Raw genomic sequence first — 27,784 nt, 5'->3', positions numbered from 1 at the left:
ACTGACTTCTCTGCAAAGGGACTGTATATTTTTTCTTCCTCAAAAGCTGAAAGGGTCTTGTGTGAAGGGCAATGAGGGACGGCTTTTTAATATTTAGTGGAAGCGCTGCTTCTGGGTGCCTTTTTCAGTCCCTGAGAAAGGAAGGGGACAATAGTCCCTAGTGAAGGGCGCGGGTGTCTTCTGGGCTGACCTCTATGAAGTTTTCCCTGTGATCTCTTAGGACCTCTCTTCTGGTTCCTTTTCAAATTGGGGGAGAGTTATCAAATGCAGTTATGAATTAGGGCTGCTCAAGTCTTGCATGTAGTAGCAAGCAGCCCCTGCAACATTAAGAAACGGGCTTCTGCGTGTTTTCTTAAGACAAAGCAATTTTTTTCTAGATGTTTGTCAAAAAACTCCAGTGGCGACCCCAGGCCACCCAGTTCCTAGGCCCAAAGCAGCAGGGGTGGGGGGGGAGACCGCGCGCGCCGCTTCCGCTCCTCCAGCCCACCAGAGGGCGCCACGGGCACGGTTCTACCTTCCCGAGATGCTCTGCGCCGGGCCCTTCCGCGTGGGTTAGTGAATGTGAGAGTCAGCGCTCGCGCCACGCGCGCTGCCCATCTCTGCCGCTCGGCTCCCACATTCCGGCTGCGAGGGGCGGGCGCGCGCTCCAGAGCATAGAGACGGGCGTTGAGCTCTCCGGCTAGAGTGTCGCTGAATCGGAGCCGGAGCCCGAGTCGCGCGCTGTGTCTCCGCTGCGTCCGCCGAGGCTCCGAGTGTCAGGGACAAAAGCCGCCGCCGCGCCCTCTGCTCCCGCCGTCGGGGCTCATCCGCCGCCGCCGCCGTCCCGACGAGGAGTCCGCCACCGTCGTTACCAGTGAGGATCCGAGAGCCATGTCGGCCAGCAGCCTCTTGGAGCAGGTACAGGCCCAGCCCGCATGTCTCGGCCATTGTGTGAGGCGAGACGGGGCCCGACTAGGCCCGGGCCCGCTGCTCCTGGCCGGGCCGCGGCGGTGCCTCTCGCGGGTCGGCATTCGGGCCTCAGGCCGGCCGCGCCCTGAGCCTCCCCGCCTGGCCGGCTCTTCCCGCTCCTCCCCGGGCCGCGCCGGCCGCGCCGCGCTCCCTCCCATTAGCGGCCCGGGCTTCCCTTCCTCGTTTCCTTCTCCTTCCCTCGTGTCGCTGCCGGCGCTGCCCGGCCGACTCGCCGGCCCAGCGCTCTTCCCCGCCTCCCCCTCACCACGCGTTCCCCCAGGCCTGTTCCTTTCTTCCCTGCTCGGGCCCTGCTTTCATTTGTCTTTCCTTTTCCGTTTTCTTCCCGGACGACTTGCTGCTCGGCGACGTCCCCTCCTCCCGCAGAGACCAAAAGGTCAAGGAAACAAAGGTAAGCCCCGCTCCGCCGGTGGCCGCCGGCCGGCATGGGGGGGGTACGCCGGGCAGTGGGGGCGGTGTCTCGGGGACGCGCCCCGGGGAAAAGGACCTTTCCGAAGCCGCTCAGTTCGCAGGTGTCTCGCGCGGGGTGTTCGTCCCTTTTAGCGTGTTCCTGCAGCTGGCGTGCAGCTTTTTCGTTAACAACGAGTAATTCATGAGCGGGTGGGGGTGGAATGCCTTTTGAAAAGCACCAGGTCCTTCGGTTCCCCGTAGGTCTTAGGAGCCCTTTGTTTTTCCTCCTCGTGGATCACTTTCTGGAAGTAACTCACATGTGAAAGGGGGTAGAGAGAGCCGGAGGGAATTGAAATTCGAAGGAGCCAATAAACTGACCTTTTAAAAAGATCAGCTTGCTCTGGGGTGGAGAGACTTTTTTCACTGTCGAATCTCGCTTCAGCCTTGGCGCCCAGCGTTATTCCCCGGAGTTTCTAACTAAGTGACTCTGAGCTAGCATGGTTTCTTCCTGGTGAGGGTGGAAATTGGAGGATTTGGAAGGGAGCTCATCGGACCATTACTAATTTGACTTTTCCCCTCTAGTACAAAATGGTTCTGTGCATCAAAAGGATGGACTAAATGATGATGATTTTGAGCCTTACTTGAGCCCACAGGCAAGGCCGGTGAGTAGTTGATCGTTCTATTTCTGAGGGTACACTGTACTGTTAGACTTTCTCTGCCCTATCAGTAAGTCTCACTTTTGTGTTGGGGGTGGGGTGGGTGGGGGTTGCTGACTCTCCTAATATAACTTATTTTAATTTGTTATATAAAACATCAAAAATATATGTTGTGCGGTCAACAAAAGCATGTGCTCTGAGACTATAGTACTGATAACATTCGTTGTATAAGAGCAGTAATACTGGCATGAGTTTGCTAGTTTGCTAGGAATGGATCCGTGCACAGCTTAAAAATACTGGCCAGCGTTTAGCCGAGCTCTAAAGAAAACAAAACCTTGTCTTTTAGGAAAATTGGGATGATAATGTAGTGAGGAAAATCTAGTGAGTAATCACCACAACTTCACCTATACAAAACTGCTGTGCCCTTGTCTCTAACGGGGCTCTCTGTGTATTCAAACTATGTCAAAGTGAGCCGGGGTGCTTGCTGTTTGGTTTTCGGTTGTTTAGTATCTGTGGAGAACAGCTTCGTGCCTAGCTCTTTTTGGCTGATGTGTTTATGGAATTCAAGGTGGTTGAACACTGTTGCACACAGTTGACAAGCAGCCCAAGAATGATTGCAGGTGTAGGGAGGGCCAGGTAGGGCTCAGTGGAAGCTCATGCATCAATGTGTCCTTCTAGTATAGTCCCCATTGCCACCAAGAAAAGTTTGAGATACATTTACTATTTGTGATGGGAAGATTAGTTACATATGTATGTAGATATTCCTAATATGAACTGTATGCATGGAAATTGATTCACCAACTTTGTTTTCTCATCTCAGGACAGCCACAAAATTTTAGTTAACATAAATCCTTCGATATATGTATCCAAAAGAATTGAAGATTTTGATTTTAAGATGCTGTAGCATAGCCGGGCGGTGGTGGCGCACGCCTGTAATCCCAGCACTCTGGGAGGCAGAGGCAGGCAGATTTCTGAGTTCGAGGACAGCCAGGGCTATACAGAGAAACCCTGTGTCGACAAAACCAAATCCAAAAAAAGAAAAAAAAAGATGCTGTAGCATAGATTAAGACGTTCGTGGAACATTTATATAAAAGTTTGAACCTATTCTGTAGGAAAGAAATATAGTTGGTTTTCAGTAACTTGACATATGAGCATTTAATCAGATTTGGACTTGATTGTTTTTGAGATAGCCTCTAAACATTTTCAAATTGAGAGTTCAAAAAGTTTCCACACTGGCAAAACAGCTAATCAAAAAAAAACAAAAACAAAAACAAAAAAACAGACCAAAGTAGAGGAATGAAGTATTAATAATTGCTGTTAATGATGCAGTTTGCATTCCTAATCTTTGTAACTGAGTGGGAGCATTTAGGATCCATTCTAGGTAGTTCTTACAAAGTGTTGTGTAATTCAGATTTTTGAGCTCTGGCATGTGTGAACTTGCCATTTCAGTATAACCATTCACCTATTTCTCAGGCTAATCTGTGCTAGTGAGAGCACTGTGTTTTCCTTAGAGAAGATGAAACTTAATGACTTTTAAAAACTGAGGTGTGATTATAGACCTGGAAGGTCTGTGCCTGTGGGTTTTTTTTTTTTTTTTTGGTATATCATCAAGAGTAATTCACAGAGCTGAGTATTGTGCCTCATACCTTTAATTCAAGGACTAGGGAGACAGAGGCAAGTGAATCTTACGAGTTTAAGGTCAGTTTGGTCTTAAGAATTTTGGGCTAACCTGTACATGATGGTAAAAGTTTTTAGACACAGCATTTGGGAGGTAGAAGAAGGTGGGTCTCTGTAAGCTTGAGGCCAGCTTGCTCTACAAAGTGAGTTCCAGGGCAGCCAAGACTGTTACACAGAGGTTTAAACTATCTTTAACAAACAAAAAAACCCTAAAGAATTCTAGGTTAGCCATGACTACATTTGTAAAACTTTGTCTCCAAAAAAGGTAATTTATGAGGTGTCCAACACAGAGCCTTTATGCTGTCTTTTCTATTTTTTTTTTTTAATTTTTGAATCTCCCTATGTAGTCTCAACTAGCATCATACTTACTGAGATCTTTTTTAAAAAGGTTTATTTATTTATTTATTATATGTGAGTACACTATAACTGTCTTCAGACACCAGAAGAAAGCATCAGATGTCTTTTCTCTTTTCGGATGGTTGTGAGCCACCATGTGGGTGCTAGGATTTGAACTCATGACCTTTTGGAAGAACAGTCAGTGCTCTTACCCACTGAGCCATCTCTCCAGGCCCCTCCCCCTTTTTTTTAAAGATTTATTTATTGTTATATGTGAGTACACTGTAGCTGTCTCCAGACACACCAGAAGAGGGTATCAGATCTCATTACAGATGGTTGTGAGCCACCATGTGGTTGCTGGGATTTGAACTCAGGACCTTTGGAAGAGCAGTCAGTGCTCTTAACCACTGAGCCATCTCTCCAGCCCCTATAAATTTTAAGTCCTTTGGAAACTACTATTTCTCTTCCAGATTATTGTACAGTTTACTTAGTGAACATTGTTAGTTTATATGGGGAGAATGCTTCTTAGACTAGCTAAACATTTGGACTAGAACTTGAAATTTCTAGTTCTTTTTGTTTGTTTTTCCTCCCCCAAAGTTTTCTTACATACACACACACACACACACACACACACACAGAGAGAGAGAGAGAGAGAGAGAGAGAGAGAGAGAGAGAGAGAGAGAGAGAGAGAGAGAGAGACTGGCCGTGTGTGTCACTACACAGATGTGGAGGGCAGAGAACAATTTGCAGAAGTTGGGTTTTTCTGTTCACCCTGCGGTTTCCAGGGATCTAACTCAGGTTCTTGAGCCTGACTACTGAGCCATCTCACCAAGCTTTGTTTTTTTACATATCTCCATATGTGGGTGTGGGCCTGCCATGGCGTGTGTGTACAAGTCAGAGGACAACTCAGCAGTGCCAGTACTCCTCACCATGAGTGCTGGTGTGTGAACTCCAGTTATCGAGCGTGACAGCAGATATCTGTACTCTTTGAGCCATCTTTTGGCCCTCATTTTTAGGATTTATTAATTTTATGTTTTGTTTTGCCTGTGTGTATGTATGTGCAGCACATGTGTGCCTGGTGCATGCAGAGGTCAGGAGAGGGCATCAGGTTCTTGTTGGACATATTCATGCCTGTACCCCTCCCCCACTTTCCCCAATTGCTGGGTTCATAGGTGTGTGTCATGAAGTCTGGCTTTTCTGTTGGGAAACTCAAACACTGACCTCCCATAATTCCCACCCTTTTTGGTGGTTGTTTTTGTCTTTCTGGACAGGATTTTTCTGTATAGCCTTGGGTGTTCTGGGACTCAACTCTGTAGGCCAGGCTGGCCTTGAACTCATAGAGAGCTGTCTGTTTCTACTAAGTGTTGAGTTCAAAGGTTTATGCCACCACCATCCAGCAAAATTCCCACTTTAAATCCCAAACTAAGTAGTTTTAATAAAGATATCATCTCTGCTGCACCTGGATTAGCAGGAGTTAGAAGTTGCCCCACCTCTTTGGGATATAGAGTAAAATCCTGTTAGGAAAAATAAAAGCTGGGCATAGTAGCACAAACCTTTAATTCTAGCTCTTGGGAAGCAGAAGCCAGATGATCTCTGGAAGTATAAGGCCACCTGGTTTGCCAGCTATATAGGGAGAGCTTGTCTAAGAGCAACAGCTGGTAGGCATGGTGGTATATGATTTTTTTTAATGTATGTGTATATGTATGTTTATGTATATATAGAGAGAGTGTGTGTTGCCTGCAGGTATGTCATGTATCACCTGTGTGCATTGCTCACAGAAGGAGGCATCAAATCCTTTGGGACTGGGGTAACATGGTTGTTAGCTGCTATGTGTGTGCTGGGAACCACACCTGGAGCTTTGGAAAGTACTCAAATGCTATTAACTGTTGAGCCATCTGTCTGGTTCCAGTGGCACACTCCTTTAATCCCAGCCTGATCTATATAGACAATTTTAGAATAGCCAAAGCTATATAGACAATTTTAGAATAGCCAAAGCTACATAGTAAGACTGTCTAAGAACAGTCACCAAAATGCATATTTACTATATACTTCTGTATTAGTTTGGGTTCTCTAGAGTCACAGAATGTATGGGCAGTCTCTATATAGTTAGGGAATTTGTTGATGACTTACAGTCTATAGTCCAACTCCCCAAAAATGGGCAACAGCAGCTGTGGATGGAAGTCCAAGGATCTAGCATTTGCTCAGTCCCACAAGGCAAGCAGGCAAGGAAGAGTGAGTAAACCTTCCTCCTTTCAGTGTACTTATATATCTCCAGCAGAGGGTGTGGCCCAGATTACAGGCGTGTGCCTCCATGCCTTTAATCCCAGATGATCTTGAACTGGGAGGTCTCCTTGTCTTAATCTTCTGAAATTCATAGCCACTATGCTTCAAGATCTCCATGCCAAGATCCAGGTCAGAAACTTATATCTCTGAGCCTCCAGATTAGGATCATAGGTGAGCCTTCCAATTCTAGATTGTAGTTCATTCCAGATATAGTCAAGTTAACAACCAGGAATAGCCACTGCAGTGTCATATTGTCAGCTTGGCTTTACATGTTTACACAGATCCTCAGATATAGTGTCACATGCCTATAATCCCAACACTTAGAATTGAGGCAGGAGGCTTGCCTTAAGTTTGAGGCCAGCTGGACTACAAAGCTTAAGTAGTTCAGTTATCCCATCAAATTCCATATAGTTGGAAAATGCCAGAAAGTTTCGGGAAGGATCACGTGAATGGGCTGCTCCCATTGTAGTGATGGCTCAAATCCTTGAGTTGTAAATGATGTGGAAGGAAAAGTTCTGCTATTTATATTATTTATATATACCTTGTTTTGATATATCTGCCTTTTTTCCTTCCACAGAATAATGCATATACTGCCATGTCAGACTCCTACTTACCCAGTTACTACAGCCCCTCCATTGGCTTTTCCTATTCTTTGGGTGAAGCTGCTTGGTCTACTGGAGGTGACACAGCCATGCCCTATCTAACTTCTTATGGACAACTGAGCAACGGAGAGCCCCATTTTCTACCAGATGCAATGTTTGGGCAACCAGGAGCCCTAGGTAGCACTCCATTTCTTGGTCAGCATGGTTTTAATTTTTTTCCCAGTGGGATTGACTTCTCAGCATGGGGAAATAACAGTTCTCAGGGACAGTCTACTCAAAGCTCTGGATATAGTAGCAATTATGCTTATGCACCCAGCTCCTTAGGTGGAGCCATGATTGATGGACAGTCAGCTTTTGCCAATGAGACCCTCAATAAAGCTCCTGGCATGAATACTATAGACCAAGGGATGGCAGCACTGAAACTAGGTAGCACAGAAGTTGCAAGCAGTGTTCCAAAAGTTGTAGGTTCTGCTGTTGGTAGTGGGTCCATCACTAGTAACATTGTGGCTTCTAGTAGTTTGCCTCCAGCTACTATTGCTCCTCCAAAACCAGCATCTTGGGCTGATATTGCTAGCAAGCCTGCAAAACAACAACCTAAACTGAAGACCAAGAATGGCATTGCAGGATCAAGTCTTCCACCACCCCCAATAAAGCATAACATGGATATTGGAACTTGGGATAACAAGGGTCCTGTGGCCAAAGCCCCCTCACAGGCTTTGGTTCAAAATATAGGTCAGCCAACCCAGGGATCTCCTCAGCCTGTAGGACAACAGGCCAATAATAGCCCACCAGTGGCTCAGACATCAGTAGGGCAACAGACACAGCCATTACCTCCACCTCCACCACAGCCTGCTCAGCTCTCAGTCCAGCAACAGGCAGCTCAGCCAACTCGCTGGGTAGCACCTCGGAACCGTGGCAGTGGGTTCGGTCATAATGGGGTGGATGGTAATGGAGTAGGACAGTCTCAGGCAGGTTCTGGATCTACTCCTTCAGAGCCTCACCCAGTGTTGGAGAAACTTCGGTCCATTAATAACTATAACCCTAAAGATTTCGACTGGAATCTGAAACATGGCCGAGTTTTCATCATTAAGAGCTACTCTGAGGACGATATCCACCGGTCCATTAAGTATAATATCTGGTGCAGCACAGAGCATGGTAACAAGAGACTGGATGCCGCCTATCGTTCCATGAACGGGAAGGGTCCCGTGTACTTACTTTTCAGTGTCAACGGCAGTGGACACTTCTGTGGAGTTGCAGAGATGAAATCTGCTGTGGACTACAACACATGTGCAGGTGTGTGGTCCCAGGACAAATGGAAGGGTCGTTTTGATGTCAGATGGATTTTTGTGAAGGACGTTCCTAATAGCCAACTGCGACACATTCGTCTAGAGAACAACGAGAATAAACCAGTGACCAACTCTAGGGACACTCAGGAAGTGCCTCTGGAAAAAGCTAAGCAGGTGTTGAAAATCATAGCCAGCTACAAGCACACCACTTCCATTTTTGATGACTTCTCACACTATGAGAAACGCCAAGAGGAAGAAGAAAGTGTTAAAAAGGTAAAGGAGCTTATCATTCAGACTATGGGGAAGGAGGAGGATAAGCAGGCATAAGAAAGGTATTGTAGTGACTGACTGGTTAATAAAAGCTCTGTAAAGAATGGTGTCATTTAGCAGCTTAAGGCTTTATGGGAGGATAACTGGTCTTTTGAACCCTAGTGTGAAGGAATGTGGGCATTAGTGGAGAGCAGAAACAATCCTGTGTGAACTTAACTGGTATAGACAGGTAATTGTAAAGATACAAAGGGATAATTGAAGTGATGATGTGATGGAAAGGGGCCCAATGGGGATGTAATTACAGAAAAGAATGAAAGTTCTGTGTTGGAGTTGGTCTGTGTCTTTAGTCATCTTTTTTGTTGTTATTTTCAAGAATTGGTGTATTCCTGACCTGGGATCTGCTTGCCCCTGACAATTGACAGTATTAGTTGTCAGAACTTTGTGTTCCTTTCTGTACCGCTCACTTTATTTTTTCTGTATAGTGATAGGAATTGAACCAAGTCCTCTGTCAGAGCCACACCCCCAGCTGTAAGAAAGTTTCTGTTTATTATACAAAAACAGCAATGGAGAGGCTGGAGAAATGGCTCAGCATTAAAAAGCACTAGCTGTTCTTGCAGAGGATCAGTTCAGTTCCTATCACCCACATGGTGGCTCATAACTATCCATAACCACAATTCCAAGGGAACCAATAGGCACATATGTGTGCCATATCCGTTCTTACAAAAGTTCATACACATAAAATATCTTTAAAATCCCCCCAAACTGAACATTAGAAAAGCTGTCTCTTGGTTTTAACATTTTATTACCCAATCACTTTCTCTTGATTTTCTTCACGAAGTGGAGTGATAGAAAATGAAGCCCAACTAGACTAATTTATTTGAATTAATCTGGGACTATTATGTATCTGTAATCTTTAGGACTACAGTGGGGATGTTTGTTTTGTGTTTTTTTTTCTTCTTTTTTGGTTGGTTGGTATTTTAATTAGGGTTTTACTGCTGTGAACAAGACACCATGACCAAGGCAACTCTATAGACAACATTTGATTGGGGCTGGCTTACAGGTTCAGAATTTTAGTCCATTATCATCAAGGTGGGAGCCTGGCAGCGTCCAGACAGGATGGTGCAGGAGGAGCTGAGAGTTCTACATCTTCATCTGAAAGCTGCTAGGAAGAGGGTATTAAAAGCTCACACCCACGGTGACAAGCCTAATCCAAAGCTACAGTTCCTAATAGTGCCACTCCCTGGGCCAAACATACAAATATCACAGTTGGTTTTTTTAAGGGTTTCTCTGACTCTAGACAAAGTTGGCCTCATAGAGATCTGCCTGTTTCTGGCTTCTAAGTGCTAGGGGTAAAGGTACACCCCACCACCTTCCTGCCGTTTGGTTTTTAAGATTTATTTTTACTTTATGTGTATGGGCCTGCATTATGCTTGTGCAACACATGCATACTTGCAGAGACCAGAGAGAGGGTATTAGGTATCCTGGAAATTGGAGTTATAGGTAGTTATAAGCTCTGCTGTGATCTGAACAACTGACCCATCTTCCAGCTTGTTTGTTCCTTACTCATATGTTAACTTTTATGTACATAGGTGTTTTGCTCACATGTTTGTATGTGTACTACATTCAGGCCTGGTTCACACAGAAATCAAAAAAGGGTTTCAGATCCTATGAAACTGGAGTTTACTGTTGATTTATGCTGACTTAATTTTTGTCCTGCACTGGTGATTGAACCCAGGGTTGACCTTTTTTTTTTTTTTTTAAATCAGTTCTGTGGATGGAATGAGGACCTGAGCATGTTAAGGAAACAGTTCTGACACTGAGCTGAGCCCACTGAGTCTAGTTTGACTTTTAGTCAAGGGACTAAATTGGATAATTAACTGGAGTGGTTCAGGGAGAGAAAGTCTTGTAGTTTCGACCTCAAAACCTGTTAACTGAGAGGGACCTTGAATCTGTGAAACTTTTTTTTTTTTTAAAGATTTATTATGTGTAAGTATACTGTACCTGTAACTAACAGTTATACTGTAGTGTAACTGACACTCCAAAAAAGGGCATCAGATCTTGTTAGGGATGGTTGTGAGCCACCATGTGGTTTCTGGGATTTGAACTCAGGATCTTCGGAAGAGCAGTCAGTGCTCTTAACCACTGAGCCATCTCTTCAGCTCTGTGAAACTTTTTTTTTATCTGACTTTTGAGACAAGGTCTCACCTTGTGAGTCTTCTGTGGTCTGGAATTTACTTTGTAGACCAGGCTGGCCTTGAACTCACAGATCTGTTTGCCTATGCTGGGATTAAAGACATGCAGCAACATACCCAGTGGTGAAATTAATATATCATTTAATATTTTAGTTTACTTTAAAATATTTAGATTTATGGTTTTGTTTGTTTGTTTTGGTTTTTTTTTCCCAAGACAGGGTTTCTCTGTATAGCCCTGGCTAACCTGGAACTGACTCTGTAGACCAGGCTGGCCTTGAACTCAGAAATCCGCCTGCTTCTGCCTCCCAGAGTGCTGGGATTACAGGAGTGCGCCACCACCAGCCGGCTTACTTTTATGTTAAGTATTTTGCTTCTATACATGTCTGTGTACCACAGTGTTATGGACAGTTGTGAGCTGCTGTGTGAGTGCAGGGACTGAACCCTGAACCTCTGTCAAACCAAATGCTCTTAACTGCTGAGCTCTCTACCCCACCCCACCCCCAATAAATACATAACCCAGGCTGACCTTGATTTGTAATTCTCCTGCCTTTGTATCCTTCTGCAGATACTACTGGTATAAACTACCACAACTGTTTTTTTTATTTGTTTGTTTGTTTTGGTTTGGTTTGGTTTTTGGTTTTTTTGGATTTGCTTTTTTTTCGAGACAGGGTTTCTCTGTATAGCCCTGGCTGTCCTGGAACTCACTCTGTAGACCAGGCTGGCCTCGAACTCAGAAATCCACCTGCCTCTGCCTCCCAGAGTGCTGGGATTACAGGCGTGCGCCACCACCGCCCGGCTTGGATTTGGTATTTTTGAGACAGAGTTTCTCAGTATAGTCTGGCTGTCCTGGAACTCACTCTAGACCAGGCTGGCCTGGAACTCAGAAATCCGCCTGCCTCTGCCTCTGCCTCTGCCTCCGCCTCCCAGAGTGCTGGGATTACAGGCTTGTGCCACCACCGCCCGGCTTCAACTGGTTTTTTAAAGCTTTTTTTAATTGATTGTGTGAGGCCTGTCTGTACCTACGTGAGGGTAGGGGGGGACACAGATACACAGTTGGTTCTTACTCTACCTTTATTTTATATGTGTTCATGGACTCAAACTGGTTTATGTGGCCAGAACCTTTATCCGTTGAACTAGAATTTCTGCTACTCCTGTTTTCATTTCTCAAGTGCTGGTGTTATAGCTACCACCATTGCCACCAAGTCCTGTTTACATTGCTTGGGATTGAACTGAAGACTTTATTCACACTAAGTTAGAGCTCTACTGAGCCTCAGTTCTGATAAGGAACTTAGCAATATAGTTGGGTGTAAGATTCTTATCTTAGCACTAACTAGCCTTACACCTTTCCTAGAATGAATGTAGTAATGAAAGTTGTTAAATAGTGTCTATGGGTTTAGTAGGGGTGTAACTGATAGAATGTTTGGGAGCATGCACCAAACCTTGGGTTCTACCCCAGCATCATCCTCCTTTAAATAAAAAGGTAATGGTTCATCTCAAACTGTTTGTAAAGACATAGATAAATGAGTATCCTGATTGTTCTCAGACTGGTGAACAAACACCAGGTAAAAATTAAAACTTTGTTTATATTTGTGTCCATTGCCTTTTGATGTTCTGTGGGAAGACTGGGGTTTCAGGAAGACTTACTGCTAGCTGTTTCCATTTCAATCATTATTGCCTGCTCTGTTGGTTGTTTCTCCTGTTCACGCAGTAACAGTCTGTAATCTCTTAATCATTTATTAGGCTTTCAAGAAAGTTTCATGAGAAAGGGACTCAGCTCATCAAGCCCTACTTTATGTGTGTGTGCCTGTGTATTTACCAAATGACTGGAGACTTGATGGCAAGTAGGGCAGGAATGCAGTACCTTAAGAAGCACTTAAACTTACACTGAGGATGATATCACAGCTGTTGTATCATGATTAGACTTGCATCTTGGCAGGCCACACTGAAGTATAGACTGCTATTATTGCCAGTCATTATTATAGCATCATTCTGTCACCTGATGTAATTCAGGTTCCTGAAACCTTCAAACATCGCATCTGTCTGGCTTTATATTTCCAGTAATTTTTAATGAATCTTTGCATCTTTTGGGTTTCTCCTTCCATCTCACCTCTGCAACCCCTTGTCTCTAGCCCAGCTGGCCTTGAACTTCAGATCCTATTGTCTACTCCTGAATGCTGGGATTACAGGCCAGCCGTGTCTTGGTTTGAGTGGGTGGGAGAAGGAGGGAAAGAGGAGAAAGAGACTGAGAGCTCTAGAGTTGGGTGAGAGAGAGCACATATACCCCAATGTATGAAAGTGGAGGTTAGAGAAAACTTTTTTTAAAGATCTATTTATTATATGTAAGTACACTGTAGCTACTCCAGAAGAGGACATCTTGTTAGGGATGGTTGTGAGCCACCATGTGGTTGCTGGGATTTGAGCTTGGGACCTTCAGAAGAGCAGTAAGTGCTCTTAACTGCTGAGCCATCTCTCTAGCCCTAGAGTCAACTTTTAGGGGTTGATTCTCTACTATGTAGGTAGGTCTCTGGGTTTGCCTTTACCTGTTGAGCCATCTCACTGGCTTGGTTCAGAACATCTCTTTTAGTGGCTTTGTGATCTGTTAAAATATCATTTTTTGTAATGAATCCTCTCAAGCAGGTGAGAGATATTTCATACAGGTTCTATATGTTCTTATTAAATGATTAGGGCAGAAATTGCCATACTTGCCCAGCATTGTGGCAAATGCCTTTACAGAGAGCATTCAGGAGGCAGGCGGATCGAATGAGTTTGAGGCCAGCCTGACTTCCAGGACAGCCAGGGCTACACAATGAAGCTTTGGGTTTTTTTTGGGGGGGGGGGTTGGTTTTTTCGAGACAGGGTTTCTCTGTGTAGCCCTGGCTGTCCTGCAACTCACTCTGTAGACCAGGCTGGCCTCGAACTCAGAAATCCTCCTGCCTCTGGCTCTCAGAGTGCTGGGATTACAGGTGTGCGCCACCACTGCCCAGCAAGTTTTGTCTTAAAAAAAGAAAAAAAAACCATACTGTTGATTTTCATTTATTCCTTCCTTCAACACTTTGAAGCTCCCTCTTTAGACCCACTGGATGGATGTCCAGTTCTATTTGTGGGTGTATTTGTATACTCAATATGTGTGGAAGTCAGAAAACAGCTTGTGGGAGTTGGTTCTTTTCTGCGGTCTTGGAGTGTAGCTTTGTTGGTAAAATGCTTGCTCAGATTGCACAAAATTCTGGGTTCAACTCCTAGCACTGCGTAATGGAGTGGCCCATATCTCTAATTCCAGCATTGGAACGGTGGAGGCAGGAGGATTAGAAGTTCAGAGTTACCTCTGAGGCTGTCCTGGCCTGCATGGCACTCTTGAGCTAAAGGGAAAAAAGAAATGGAGGAATGAGTGAAAATTCTGCAGGTTCAGCATCAGCAAACATTGGGTTGTTTAGTGGGGGGATGGGCAAAAAGCCTAGATGTCCTTGGAGGCAGGCGGCTTTTGAAACATTGCATTGAATTCCCCTCTGTTCAAGGGACTGTGTGATAAAGGACTTTCCTATAGCTCTTTTATTTTGTTGTCCTTTATTTTACATTGTGTATACGTGTTGGTTGTATGGCCCACACTGCATGTATAAATCAGGACAGTCTGCTATAGTAGTTCTCTGATACTATTGTGGTTCCCAGGGATCATACTCAAGTAGGTAGGCTTGATGGCAAGTACTTTTACTTGCTGAGCCATTGTTGACCTGATTGTCATTCTTGAAAGAAGAAAAATGTAGTGAATTGAGGCAAGCAGAGGTGATGCCTTTCTGTTTTTCCTGCCTTTTCTAATACTGTTGACCCTTAAGTCTGCAAATGAGCCAAGAAAAGCATTGAGAATGGATAGTTCCTTTGCCAGAGGTTGACAGTAAAGGTGTTGCTGCCCCCTTCTGGACACAGTGATAGCACCTACAAAGGTAGTGCAAGTCTGGCTAATACTTTCCACCCTGCTGAGTGAACAAGCCCCAGCAGACCTGATGTTAAGGATAATTAGAACATGAGTCATTTGAAATGCTTCAGAACAGTGTATGTTAAAATGCTGACACTCAGCCAACAAGATGGCCCAGTGGGTAAAGTGCTGTGTTGGCCTGGCAGCCTGAGTTCAATCCCTAGACCCCATTTTTTTTTTTTTAAAAGGTGGAACAAAAAACTTCAGAGATGGCTCAGCAGTTAGCGCATGGACTATACTGCACTCAGCATTGGACCTGAGTTTATGCTGGCTGGCTGAAAAACACCAATAACTTAGGTCAAGGAGATCAGTGCCTTTGGTCTCTGAGGGCACCTGCACTCACAGACACATAAAAATAAAATAGCCGGGTGGTGGTGGTGGTGTACGCCTGTAATCCCAGCACTCTGGGAGGCAGAGGCATGTGGATTTCTGAGTTTGAGGCCAGCCTGGTCTACAGAGTGAGTTCCAGGAAGATACTTGATGTCAATCTCCAGCAGAGACAAGCACACCTACAACACACTCAGCTGTACATGTGCATAAAACACAAAAAAATATGGAGGAGGGAACTACCTTTAAAAATATCCCCCTGGCTGGGCGGTGGTGTACATGTACATAAAACACAAAAAAGTAAGGAGGAGGGAACTACCTTTAAAAATATCCCCCTGGCTGGGCGGTGGTGGCGCACGCCTTTAATCCCAGCACTTGGGAGGCAGAGGCAGGTGGATTTCTGAGTTCGAGGCCAGCTTGGTCTGCAAAGTGAGTTCCAGGACATCCAGGACTACACAGAAACCTTGTCTCGGGAACCCCCCCCCCCAAAAAAAAAATTCCCCTGAGGGGCTGGAGTCAGTGATTAAGAGCACTGACTGCTCTCCTCTGAGTTCAAGTCCTAAGACCCACATGGTGGCTCACAACCATCTGTAATAGGATCTGATGCCCTTTTCTGGTGTGTTTGAAGACAGCGATGGTGTATTCACATATATAAAAATAAATACTTAAAAAAGAAGGCTAATCCAAGTTTGAGTTGTTGGACATAAAAGAAACTGCTCTTTTCAACTTCTTTGCATTTAGTATGTTCTCTATAGCTGTGGTTTCTGTGTCTATTGAGCTGACTGGATTGGAAATATTGAAGGTCTGGTAGTCTAACTCAGTAGTAGAGTACTTAGTACATACAAGGCCCTGAGATAAGTCTCCTTCACTTACAGCCTTGTCATTGTTCCTAAACAGTATATTATAGTATAGTAAATTTACCAAGCATTTACATTTGATACTATATGATTTAGGGATGATGTAAAGTGTATCAGGTATGTTGCTTAGTGGTGAAATGTTGGTAGAGCTTTTTCAAAGTCTACCTTCTGTCTTCAGCATCACACAAGAAAATTTGTGTTGGTTGTGTGCAATCACTACCATTTTCTTTTTTTTTTTCCTTTTTTTTTTTTTTTTTTTTGAGACAGGGTTTCTCTGTATAGCTCTGGCTGTCCTGGAACTCACTCTTTAGACCAGGCTGACCTCCAACTCAAGTGCTGGGATTACAGGCATGCCCCACCACTGCCCCGCACTATTTTCTTTCTTTTCTCTTTTCTTTTCTTTTCTTTTCTTTTCTTTTCTTTTCTTTTCTTTTCTTTTCTTTTCTTTTCTTTTCTTTTCTTTTCTTTTCTTTTCTTTTCTTTTCTTTTCTTTTCTTTTCTTTTTTCTTGTCTTGTCTTGTCTCTCTTCTCTCCTCTCCTCCCCTCCCCTCCCCTCCCCTCCCCTCCCCTCCCCTCCCCTCCCCTCCCCTCCCCTCCCCTCCCCTCCCCTCCCCTCCCCTCCCCTCCCCTCCCCTCCCCTCCCCTCCCCTCCCCTCCCCTCCCCTCCCCCTCCCCTCCCCTCCCCGGATTAAAAGTATGGGCCACTGCTCCCTTCATGAACTTTAAAGAAAGTATTTATGAAACTGGAAAGATAGCTCAAAAGATTTAAGAGCAGATGAGCCAGGTTCAATTCCTATCGACCACATGATAGATAACTCACAGTCATCTTAACTCCCTGTACCACAAGACACGGATTCAAAAGTAAAATAATTTTTAAAAAAACTTAGTTTTATGTATATCTAAGCCTGAATGTTTCTGTACTTCATATATGCGGGAACCTGGAGAGGTCAGAAAAGGGCCAGATCTCCTGGAATTAGAGCCTACTTGATGAAAGTTTCAAGGATTGTGATTTAATGATAGGCAGGAAGAATAAAAAAGAATGCAAACTATTTGCTGAGATGTCATAAGACTGAGTGGAAGGCTGTAGTCTATTCCTAGTTTACACACAAATTAAAGGTTACATCATCTCATTGGCAGAGTTCTCGTAAAAACATAGACAAGTTCTTGGATAATTTATATAAACAATTCCTTAGGGCCTATCCAGCAAAGGGATAAGGAGGTGGGCACTGGGTAGAAGTGGAGAAAGCTTCAGAGTATAAATCCTCCCAATCAGTCTCCTACAGCTACTGATTTTTTTTAATTTGAGGAAAAGCGTTGATGTGGGTATTCGAGGAGTATACTACAGCACCCATGCAGGTCAGAGAACAAGCCTTTGAGCTTGGCTCTTCCACTGTTATGTAGGCTTTGGAGATTGGATTTGGTTGTCAGGCTTTGTTTTGTTTTTCTCTGTACACCAGGCTGAACTTGGACTCAGAGGTCCACCTACCTGCCTCTGCCTCCCAAGTGCTGAGTGCAACCAAAGGTATGCGCCACCACACCCAGCCATTCTAGGAGATTTCTGAAGCAAGGACCTTCACTTGCTGTGCTCGTCTTATGGTCCTCTTGTGTGTGTCCTTAAGCTTTATTTTTGTTTTATGTGTATGAATGTTTTGCTTGCATGTATGTCTGCACCAAGTATGTGCAGTGCCTGTAGAGGATAAAATAGGGTGTTTGTTAGTCCCCTATGGTTGCAATCAGCCGTGTGTCGAACCCAGGTCCTCTGGAAGAGTAGCCACAGCCAGTGTTCTTATCTACTGAAGAATATTAATACTCTTTCCTGGTTCCTCTCCTTCCGTCCCCCTCTTTCCCCCTCTTCTCCCCTTCTCCCTCTCTTTCCCTCTCTTCCTCTCAGGGTTGGATTATGTAGTCCTGGCTGTCCTGGAACTCACTGGCCAGATCAGTCTGCCTCTGTCTCCTGAGCCCTGGGAAAAGGCGTGCCTTTCACCATACCAGGCTCTTATCCTTGAGACAGGGTTTTGTTGTAGCCTATGCTGGGATTACAACCCAGGATATCATCTGAGTTGTCTGAAAGGGTTTAACACTATTTCTATAGCTAGGTTCTACCTCCAAAGTGACTTAGGCTAGAGTGACTTAGGCTCTTTACTAGAAAAGCATTCTAGGCATCTCTTAGAGATTATAAGTGAAGAGTCATGTGTGGTGATAGAAATCTGTAGTTCCTGTCACTTCAGTGGCTGAGGTACAGATAGAAAAGGCTTGAGCTCAGGAGTTTGAGGCAAGTATGGAGAGAGTTAGTTGTCTGTCTTTCCTCTCCCTCTCCTCCCATTGTCTAGGTCTCAAATGATCAGCCTGCTTCAGTCTCCAGAACAAGTGAGGCTGTGGGTGGGTAGTACCATTGCCTCTGGCTCTGAAATGTCTTTTAATTAATTTTTTAAAAGTGTGTCTGTGAGAGATTATATGCCACATGTTTGTGAGTACCTGAAGAAGCCAAAGGAAGTGTTAGATCTGGAGGCAGAGTTATAAATGGTTGTAAGCCACCCCTGTAGGTATTAGGAACCATCTTTCATCTTTCCAGTGTCTTGTCCCTCCCTTCCACATGTATTTTTTTTTTTTAAGATTTATTTATTGTATGTATGTGAGTAAACTGTAGCTGTCTTCAGATGCACCAGAAGAGGGCATCAGATCCTATTACAGACGGTTGCGAGCCGCTATGTGGTTGCTGGGAATTGAACTCAGGACCTCTGGAAGAACATTCAGTGCTCTTAACTGCTGAGCCATTTCTCCAGTCCCCATTTCACTTAAAAGTTTTAAACTTGAAAATTGAGTGCCTTTTAGATATCTTGTGACTTAAATATGTGATTTTAGCCGTTGTGGGGATGTTCATTTGCTTGAGAAAGCATGTAGCTTTCTAGCTCAGCATAGCCTTTAGTTCACTTTATAGTTTGAGGATGATCTTGAACATACATGATCCTGCCTCCACTTCCCAACTATTGGGATTCTAGGATTGTGCCATTGTGCCTTGCCTGATAAAATCGTTTGTGAGATGTTGGCAGTTCACATGTAGCTCTTTGTTAGTAGAGGGTCAAATAATGATTCTGGGAATAGTCCAGCTTGCAAACAGTTTCTTTCATTCAGTTTAGAAATAGTACTTAAAATTTTTACTTTTAGTTTCACTTAAAAAAGTTCTGCTTTGGAGCTGGAGAGATGACTCAGTGGTTACCGACTGCTCTTAGGAAGGTCCTGAGTTCAAATCCCAGCAACCACATGGTGGCTCACAACCACCCGTAATGAGATCTGACACCCTCTTCTGGTGTGTCTGAAGACAGCTACAGTGTACTTACATATAATAAATAAATAAATCTTTAAAAAAAAAAAGTTCTGCTTTATCACACACCTGAGAAATTGTCAAGTTTACTCAGGGACTTGAATAGATTTGGGGCTTTCAAGCTTGTTTCAATTAAATGTATACAGGAGTTGGCTACCAAATACTAGTCTTGGAAAATAATGAGACAATAAGAAAGTGAGGGGGTTTATATGTATGTTTTGTACTGGCTGTGTTGTTTAGCATAGGCTGGCCTTGAACTCACAGCATTTTTTTCCTGCCTTAGCTTCATAATGCTGGGATTATAGGTTGAGCCAGCATGCTATAAATAAAAGTTATTAACGAATGTATTTCATTCTGGTGTTCCCAAAACTTTAGCCAGTTACGTGACTGAAGAGGGGATGGGAAGTTAAAAGATGATTTTCATAAACTATTTCAGCCTTCTTTTAAAGCTGGAAACTGATAGAGCTGTACTCCTTGGCCTATGGTAGGGAAGCTTAGTAGTAGTTTGGTCATTCTGTTAGATTCATCCAGTCAACACTGTTAGGCTTATTCACAGCACTGAGTACAATTTAAATACTATTCAGAACTATTCAGATTTATGGGGTGTATTATCACATTTTTAGCATTAATAAAATTATATCCAAAGACCGTGAATATGACTCAGTTGTGTTTTATGAACACTTAGAAATAGAAAGAGGCCCAGGGAGTATAGATTAGTGGGAGAGCCTGCCTAGTATGCAGAAAGCATAGGGCTCAATCTCTAGTACCACAAAAAAGAAAAAGAAGTGAAGGAAGAAAGAATAAGCAAATATAGAATTGGGAAAGGTAGTACACTATCTAGGAGGTTGAAACTCAGCCTGTGTCACCAACACTGTCTTTAAAAATGAGAACTGGGCCTGGAGAGATGTCTTAGCACTTGGATCTCTTGCAGAGGACTGAAATTTGTTTCCTGGTTAAAAAAAAAAGTCAGGCTGCTGACAACCGGTTACCTTTAATTCTTGGACTCCGTGGACACTTGCATGCATATTTAAAATAATATGAAAACTAAAAAGCGAGAAGAGAGTCTGGAAATTTGGCTCTGTGATTAAGAGAAATGGGCTGCTCTTTCAAAGGATTCAGGTTCAAGTCCCAGCACCCACATGGCAGCTCATAGCTATCTGTAACTAGTTTCAGGTGATCTAATGCTCTCTTGTGGCCTCTGAAGGGTCTCAATGTGCATGTAACACACAGATAAGCAGGCAGAATACAAAGAATAAATAGAAAATGAGAGAATATTTCGTATGGGTTGACTTGCTTGTGTGTGCACTTTGTCAGGTGTCTTCCTCTTGATCTGCTTATTTTTGAGAGTTTCTTTCTGGAGTTTAAGTGACTGGTCAGTGAGAGCTCTCTGGGATCTGCATGTCTGTCCTAACTTTTCTTTCCCTCTAGGATTATAGAGATGCACCACCATCTGGTTGGGTTTTCACATGATTCTTGTAATCTAAGCTCAGAGCTCCATGATTCTGCAGGACTCCATCTGTAGACCAGGCTGTCCTTGAACTCATGAGCTCCACCTGCCTTTGTGTCTCAGAGGCTGGAAAGGATTTTATTTTTAAAGAAGTATTTTATGTATGTGACTATGCTGTAGCTGTTTTCAGACACACCAGTAAAGGGTGTCGGGTTTGTGAGCTACCATGTGGTTTCTGGGAATTGAACTCAGGACCTCTGAAAGAACAGCCAGTGCTCTTAACAACTGAGCCCTCTCTCCAGCCTATGGAACGGATATCTTTAAAGAAGAAAGGGTATTACATTAAAGGCAAGAATGTTGGGCTGAGGTGGCTCAGCGGTTAAGAGCACTGACTGCTCTTGCAGAGGTCCTGAGTTCAATTCCCAGCAACCACATGGTGGCTCACAACCATCCGTAATGAGATCTGATGGCCTCTTGTGGTGTGTCTGAAGACAGCAACAATGTACTCACAAACATAAGATAAATAGATAAATCCTTAAAAAAAAAAAAAAGAATGTTGGGCTAATCTTCTAATCAGCCTTTAGGAGGCTGAGGCTAAGGCAAAGAGTTTTCAGCCATTTTGATACTAACCTAGATTGCAAATTATATTTGTGCAGGTACAACCTAACATGTACTTGTACGTGTGTGTGTGTGTCTGTCTGTCTGTCTATATGTTTATATGTCATAGTCTTGCTTGAGGTGCTGCTCTTTGAGGCATCCATTGAGGTAAGGGGCAGGAGAGTTGGGTCTGTGTGTTTGAGATTTCGTAGGACATTTCAAAGAATAGAAGTGAACACTATCCAAAAAAAAAAAAAAAAAGATAAAAAAAAAAAAGCCGGGCGGTGGTGGCGCACCTGGTCTACAGAGTGAGTTCCAGGACAGCCAGGGCTAAAAGAGAAACCCTGTCTCAAACAAACAAACAAACAAAAAAAAAAAAAAAAAAAAAAAAAGATAAAAAAGAAGTGAACACTGCCACCTTGTGGTTTTTAGGATCCCTCAGGCAGAGAGAAAAGATTCCTGAAGCAAGCTGGCTTGCTAAGACTAGCCAAATCAGCTCTAATATAGCCACAGTGTTATCCAAATCAGGAAATTCTACATTGGCAGTATAGTTTTATTACCCACACACAGCCTTTTGCAGTTGTCTGGCTTTAGCGTAGTGACTATGCTGGCTGAGAACACCTTGGTTCCGGTGCCCACCGAGTAAATGGCACTATAGGTGCTGGCCACAGTGCCTGGTTCCAATTTTCTTTTTTTTTTTTTTTTTAAGATTTATTTATTTATTATATGTAAGTACACTGCAGTTGTCTTTAGACACCCCAGAAGATGGCATCAAATCTCATCATGGATGGTTGTGAACTACCATGTGGTTGCCGGGAATTGAACTCAGGACCTCCGGAAGAGCAGTCAGTGCTCCTAACTGCTGAGCCATCCCTCCAGCCCCGTGGTTCCAATTTTCTTAATGTCATATAGCAAGTTTCTTTTGTCCAGGATTATTTGGTTTCATGTGCTTTAATCTTAGTGATTTCAAGAGAGTTTATGCCATTATTGGGAATACTAATTTTGGTAATTTCGTATAAGGTATTAACCTTCCAGGATTTCCACTTTACTATTTTTAGTAGATGTAATGGTGTGTGCCTGTAATTTCAGCACTTGGGAGACTGAGGTGAGAGAATTGTAATTTCAAAGCACATTGAGTTACATAAAACCCTGTGTTAAGGTGTTGGAGAAATGGCTCAGCAGTTAAGAGAACTTGCTAAACTTTCAGAGGACCTGAATTGAGTTCCCAGCACCTGTGTTGGGCAGTTAACAACATCTTATAGCTCTGGCTCCAGGGGTCTGACACCCCTCTTCTGTCCTCCACAGGCATGCACATATATATACACACACATAAATTAAAATCTTAAAAATTGTGTTAAAATCCTGGCTTTTTGTTTTGTTTTTCCACAAGCAGGAGATTATGAATATCTTGTTCCTTAGAGTTTTACCCCTTTAGATACTAATTAATAAATCTTGCCTTGGTCATATAATAATTAGCTTTGTTAATTTGTGTGTGTATGTGTTGTGTTGTGTATTATGTGTATATTGACCTAAAGAGGTCAAAAGAGGGTGTTGGGTTGGATCTCCTGGAACTAGAATTAGAGATTGTTGTGAACTGCCTTGTTGGTGCTGGGAATTGAACCATAGTTCTCTAGTCCTCTGGAAGAGTAGCCAGTACTCTTAAACACAGAGCCATTTCTATCTAGCCCCTCAAAACTATTTAAAAACCTAATTTAGTATGTAAGATGTGACTTATTTACTAGTTTCCAAATGATTTACTTTTTTTTAAGGTGCTTTGGTGTAAATGCTAAAGTGTCTGTATAGTTTGTTTGTTTGTTTGGTTTGGTTTGGTTTTTTTGAGACAGGGTTTCTCTGTGTAGCCCTGGTTGTCCTGGAACTCACTCTGTAGACCAGGCTGGCCTCGAACTCAGAAATCTGCCTGCCTCTGCCTCCCAAGTGCTGGGATTAAAGGTGTGCACTGCACCCCCCCCCCCCAGCTGTTTTGTTTTGTTTTAAAGATTTATTTATTCTCTGTATATATGAGTATGCTGTCACTGTCTTCAGACACACCAGAAGAGGGCATTAGATCCAATTACAGATGGTTTGTGAGCCTCCATGTGATTGCTGGGAATTGAACTCATGACCTTCAGAAGAGCAGCCAGTGCTCTCAACCTCTGAGCCATCTCTCCAGCCCATCTGTATAGTCTTTAAGGACTTTGTTGTTATTATTACCATCATCATCATTTGGTATATATATTAAAAACAACTGTGTTTGGAAATAGAACATTTAAGATGGCTCTTTGAATTTTAATACTGAAAAATGCTTGCCTGGTACTTGAGATCCTACCACTGAGTTCTGATTTTTTGATTTCTTTTTGTTTGTAGTTTGAAGCAGTATTTCACTGTAGCCCTGGCTCTCCTGGAACACAGTATGTAAACAGGGCTGGCCTCAAACTCAGAGATCCATCTGCCTCTGTCTCCCAAGTGCTGGGATTACAAGCATGTGTCACATACTGAGCTTTAAGTGCTATAACTAAACAATTTTGATAAAATTAGATATGTGTTAGGGTTTAATCTCTTACAATATAAGGAAAACAGGTTAAAACTATTTCTGGGTTTATGTTAAGATATGACAAGCACCATTTTATTTAATAGTTAATCACCTATTAGGTAAATGAAGATGTATTTTTTTGTTTGCTTTTGGATTTTTCTTCTTAAGATTTTAATGGTACTTCGGGATGAACTAGTGAACTAGTTAGTTTTTAAAATTCAGGCCACCCCTGAACTCCCTGTCCTGTCTCAGCCTCTCAAGTGCTGAGATTACAGACATGTGCCAGCTAATTGGTTGTTATTGTTAGTGCTGGAGATTAACCAGAGCCCTGCCAGGCAGTGAAGCATTCTCCCACTGAGCTACTTCCTACCTCTGAAGAAAGACTGATAAAAGGCACTACTGAAAGATTATTTGACTTCAGGATTATTTATTTTTTGAAACAGGGTCATATTCTAATAGGTTGACCTGAACTGGTGTGTGTGTGTGTGTGTGTGTGTGTGTGACACACACAGAGAGGGAAGGAAGCCTCAAAGCCTTCTCCTACAATTAGCATCTCAAAAAGCTAACCTCCTAATCCTTTCCAAATAGTTGTAGCAACTGGGGACCAAATATTTGAACACACACATTTGCTCTCAGATGTTCCTGTCATCATGCTTTTTTTGTTCCACCATCAAGGATTCTAACCATCTGAAACCTAAATTAAATGAATTCTTTTAGAAATTGCTTTGTCATGGTGTTACATCACAGCAAAGAAAAGTAATGAAAACAGTTGGAAAACGGTTTTAAAAAGTAAACAAAACTGTCAGGCATAATGGCATCAGCACAGCACCCCCCCCCCAGCACTCAGGAGACTAAAGTAGGAACATCTAATCTACTAACCCTAACCCTGCGAGCTGTTATCATGCATACCATCATAATATCCATTATTGAGATTGTAGGAGAGTCTAATAGAAAACTTCTAAGAACATTAAAACTTATGATTCTGTTACATTGATGGAACTTCTTTCCCTTTCTGAATGGCAGCTGATTTCTAGAGATTGGAATATATGGGTTAGTTACAATGTTTACTGTTGTGATAAGTAGGCCCTTGTGACATTTTCACACGTGTATATAAGTTACTTTGTATTTAAATTTTTGATGCATACAATATTATAGGGGGCTAAAGGTGACATCGGTCTCTTCTTTGGTTGCTCTCTAATTTATGTATCGAGGCAGGATCTCTTGCTGGTCCTAGATTTTCCCAGTTCTAGGATTTATCCAGTTTGCCCTGGGAATCCCCTCTACCTTCCGAGTAATGACGAGTAAAATTGTTTAGTTTCTCTCAAAGATTAACACGTTGTAGAAAGAGATTTGATCCTTGTTATTAATTTTGGTTCTTTTTCATCTTGGGTAGATAGACTCAGGCAGGTAAGTAACTTTGAGATTTGAGTAGTTTAAGATGGAAATAATGGTTTGTTGTGGTGTAATACCAGCACACTGAGTTCGAGGCAGGGGAGAGGATTCCCAAGTTGAGACCAGCTTGGGTTGTGACTCTTTGTTTTGTTTTTGTTCCCCCCCCCCCCCCCCCACAGGGTTTCTCTGTGTAGCCCTGGCTGTCCTGGAACTCACTCTGTGGACCAGGCTGGCCTCGAACTCAGAAATCTGCCTGCCTCTGCCTCTGCCTCCCAGGCGCTGGGATTAAAGGCGTGCACCACCACCATCAGGTTGTGACTCTTAAATAACAACAGCAACAATAACAAAATAAGCCTCAGAAGTACTTAGAGTCTTGGAGTGAAAGTAGGAGATTGTTAATATTGTTAATTGTTATCTGGGACATGGAAACTAACTAGCACTAACTATTGGGGTTGCTATAGTTTTTAGAAGACTCATACTAACATCAGAACCATAGTTGTAAGGTCACTGGAAGAAAATAGGTAAGTTTAGGACCCTGCACTTCTTTATTGTATTTTGAGACAAAGTCTCTACATAGCTCTGGTTCTTCTAGAATTCACTTTGTAGACCTCCCAGGCTGGCCTGGAACTCATAGAGATCATCTGCCTTTCCTCCTCAGAACTGGGGTCAAAGATGGGTACACTACAGCTGGACAGCCCTTTTTCCTTTTGTTTTAGAAATGTTTTTGGTTTTTTTTTTTTTTTTTTTTTTTTTTTTTCCCATTTCGAGACAGGGTTTTTCTGTATAGCCCTGGCTGTCCTGGAACTCACTCTGTGGACCAGGCTGGCCTCGAACTCAGAAATCTACCTCTGCCTCTGCCTCCCATGGAGCTGGGATTACAGGCATGCGCCACCACTGCCCGGCTCCCTTTTTCCTTTTAAAAACCTTGTCGTTTGAGTTTGTATGTATGTTATTTCCTTAGACAGGTCTTATTTCATAGTCCAGGCTAGTTTCAAACTTATGATCTTTCTGCCTCAGCATTCTCAAATACTGGGATTATAGTTGTATGTAATCACACTGGCTAATCATTAAGTTTTGTAAAAATTATGTACAAAATTACTCATTTTTATTTGGGATAAGGAGTTAGAGGTTCTGTTCAATAAATTTTTAATTTAGATAATTTTTAGCTAATTTAACTCTTTTTTTTCTTGCCTCCTTAGGAACGTCAAGGTCGTGGGAAATAGAAAGCGGTTCTGCATAGACTGCAGCAACGGTTGCATCTGCTTATCCTAAGAGGACACGATGACCTGCAAGAAAATTAGGACTTTTTTTCTTAATTTCATTGACTTCAGAGACAATTGCAAACTTGCAGTTTAAGTATTGGAATTTCACAAAAGACATAGGACTTAACTGGAAAATGGGGGGGAAAAAAGAAAAAAAAAAAGAAAAACCTAAACAAAAATTCCCTCTAGGTAGTTTAGGTAAAAAAATGTCCCTTTTATTTTGGCTTTGGTTGTGATTCAGAGCATAATGCTTTGGGTTTGTTTGTTTGTTTTTTGTTTTTGTTTTTTTTGTTTTGGGGTGTGTGTGTGTGTGTGTGTGTGTGTGTGTCTTTTTACTATATTTTCGGATTTTTAAGTCCGTAAGTGCATACAATTTTCTCTCATTTTTAAACCCTTTCCTCCTCCCATTTTGACATTTGCACTTGGAGAACACTTGAGTTGCGCAGATTTTGGGTGTCCACCCCAGAAAGTGGGAATTTGATTTTTCCCTTCCGAACTGGAAGAAAATTTTTATGAAGAATTTTTGTCTAGGAAAGTTTAATACCAGTGTTACCCAAGGTTGTGTCTGTAAGGGTGGTTCATTTTCTCTGACCCTTTGTTACTGAAAGTAAAGTACTAGGAGTCCTAAGAAAGTTCTGTTCTTGTGTATTATACTGATTAAGTCAGGATTAATTTGATTTCAAAGCTAAGAACAGTGGTAAAAACTTGTTTTCAGAAATGCATTTTGGAAGAGAAAATATTGTAAAACATGTAGTGAATGTTTCTTCAGTTTCTTGTTCAGCCAATGAGGAAAGGGCATTGCCTTTCTTTTTACCATTAATCACTTCTCAATAAACGTGAGATCCTGTTGAGCATCACTTGTAGTGCCATTTAGTATTATTTGAGTCTGCTATGTTCTGGGGAGAGATTGTGGAGTACAAGGAGTTTTGAGAGGTGAAATAGCGACTCATTTTAGAAGGTTTGTGTTAAAGACCCTGCATGGTGTTGCATGCCTGTACCTTGCACTTCAGAGACAGGAGCAGGATGGATAAGGTGAGAGGTTATCCTCACAACTTAGCAAGTTTAAGGCCAGTTGACATGAGACCCTGTCAACAAAAAGGTTGCATTGGAAGGACATTCATTGTTTGGGCTTGCTTTGTTCCTAAGGACTAGAAACCCTGACTTCTGTAAACCAGGCTGTGACAATATTCATAATGCTCGTTTCTGGTTCTTCATAGAGAAAAAAGCACTGCTAAACCACTCAACAGTATTTGTGCTTTATGGTGCCAAGGTACTGTGTTAATTCCATAGGGCCCGATAAAAAGAGGTCGCACCCAGGATCCTAGTATGTAAGTGTCTGATTAGCCCCAAAGATGTAGGTCCCAAAGGTGAAATTCTAGTGGTTTGCTCTTTGCAAACTTTAATCACAGAGGAATTTGTTTTTTT

At 42.8% G+C, this 27,784-nt stretch overlaps 1 protein-coding gene across 1 annotated transcript; it reads left to right on the top strand.

Moving 5' to 3' along the window:
- The first annotated feature begins 540 nt into the window (after positions 1-540).
- On the top strand, positions 541-27,216 carry Ythdf2 (YTH N6-methyladenosine RNA binding protein F2). Its single transcript, XM_052177566.1, has 5 exons — positions 541-897; positions 1,333-1,357; positions 1,939-2,018; positions 6,886-8,469; positions 26,297-27,216. The coding sequence occupies exons 1-5, from the start codon at positions 871-873 to the stop codon at positions 26,318-26,320; spliced, it is 1,740 nt and encodes a 579-aa protein (XP_052033526.1). The 5' UTR covers positions 541-870; the 3' UTR covers positions 26,321-27,216.
- Positions 27,217-27,784: the final 568 nt, after the last annotated feature.

Source organism: Apodemus sylvaticus, chromosome 3 (assembly GCF_947179515.1).
Source record: "Apodemus sylvaticus chromosome 3, mApoSyl1.1, whole genome shotgun sequence".
Taxonomy (NCBI): Eukaryota; Metazoa; Chordata; class Mammalia; order Rodentia; family Muridae; genus Apodemus; species Apodemus sylvaticus.
Note: the sequence above shows the minus strand (reverse complement) of the source record. Positions and strands in the feature narration are given on the sequence as shown.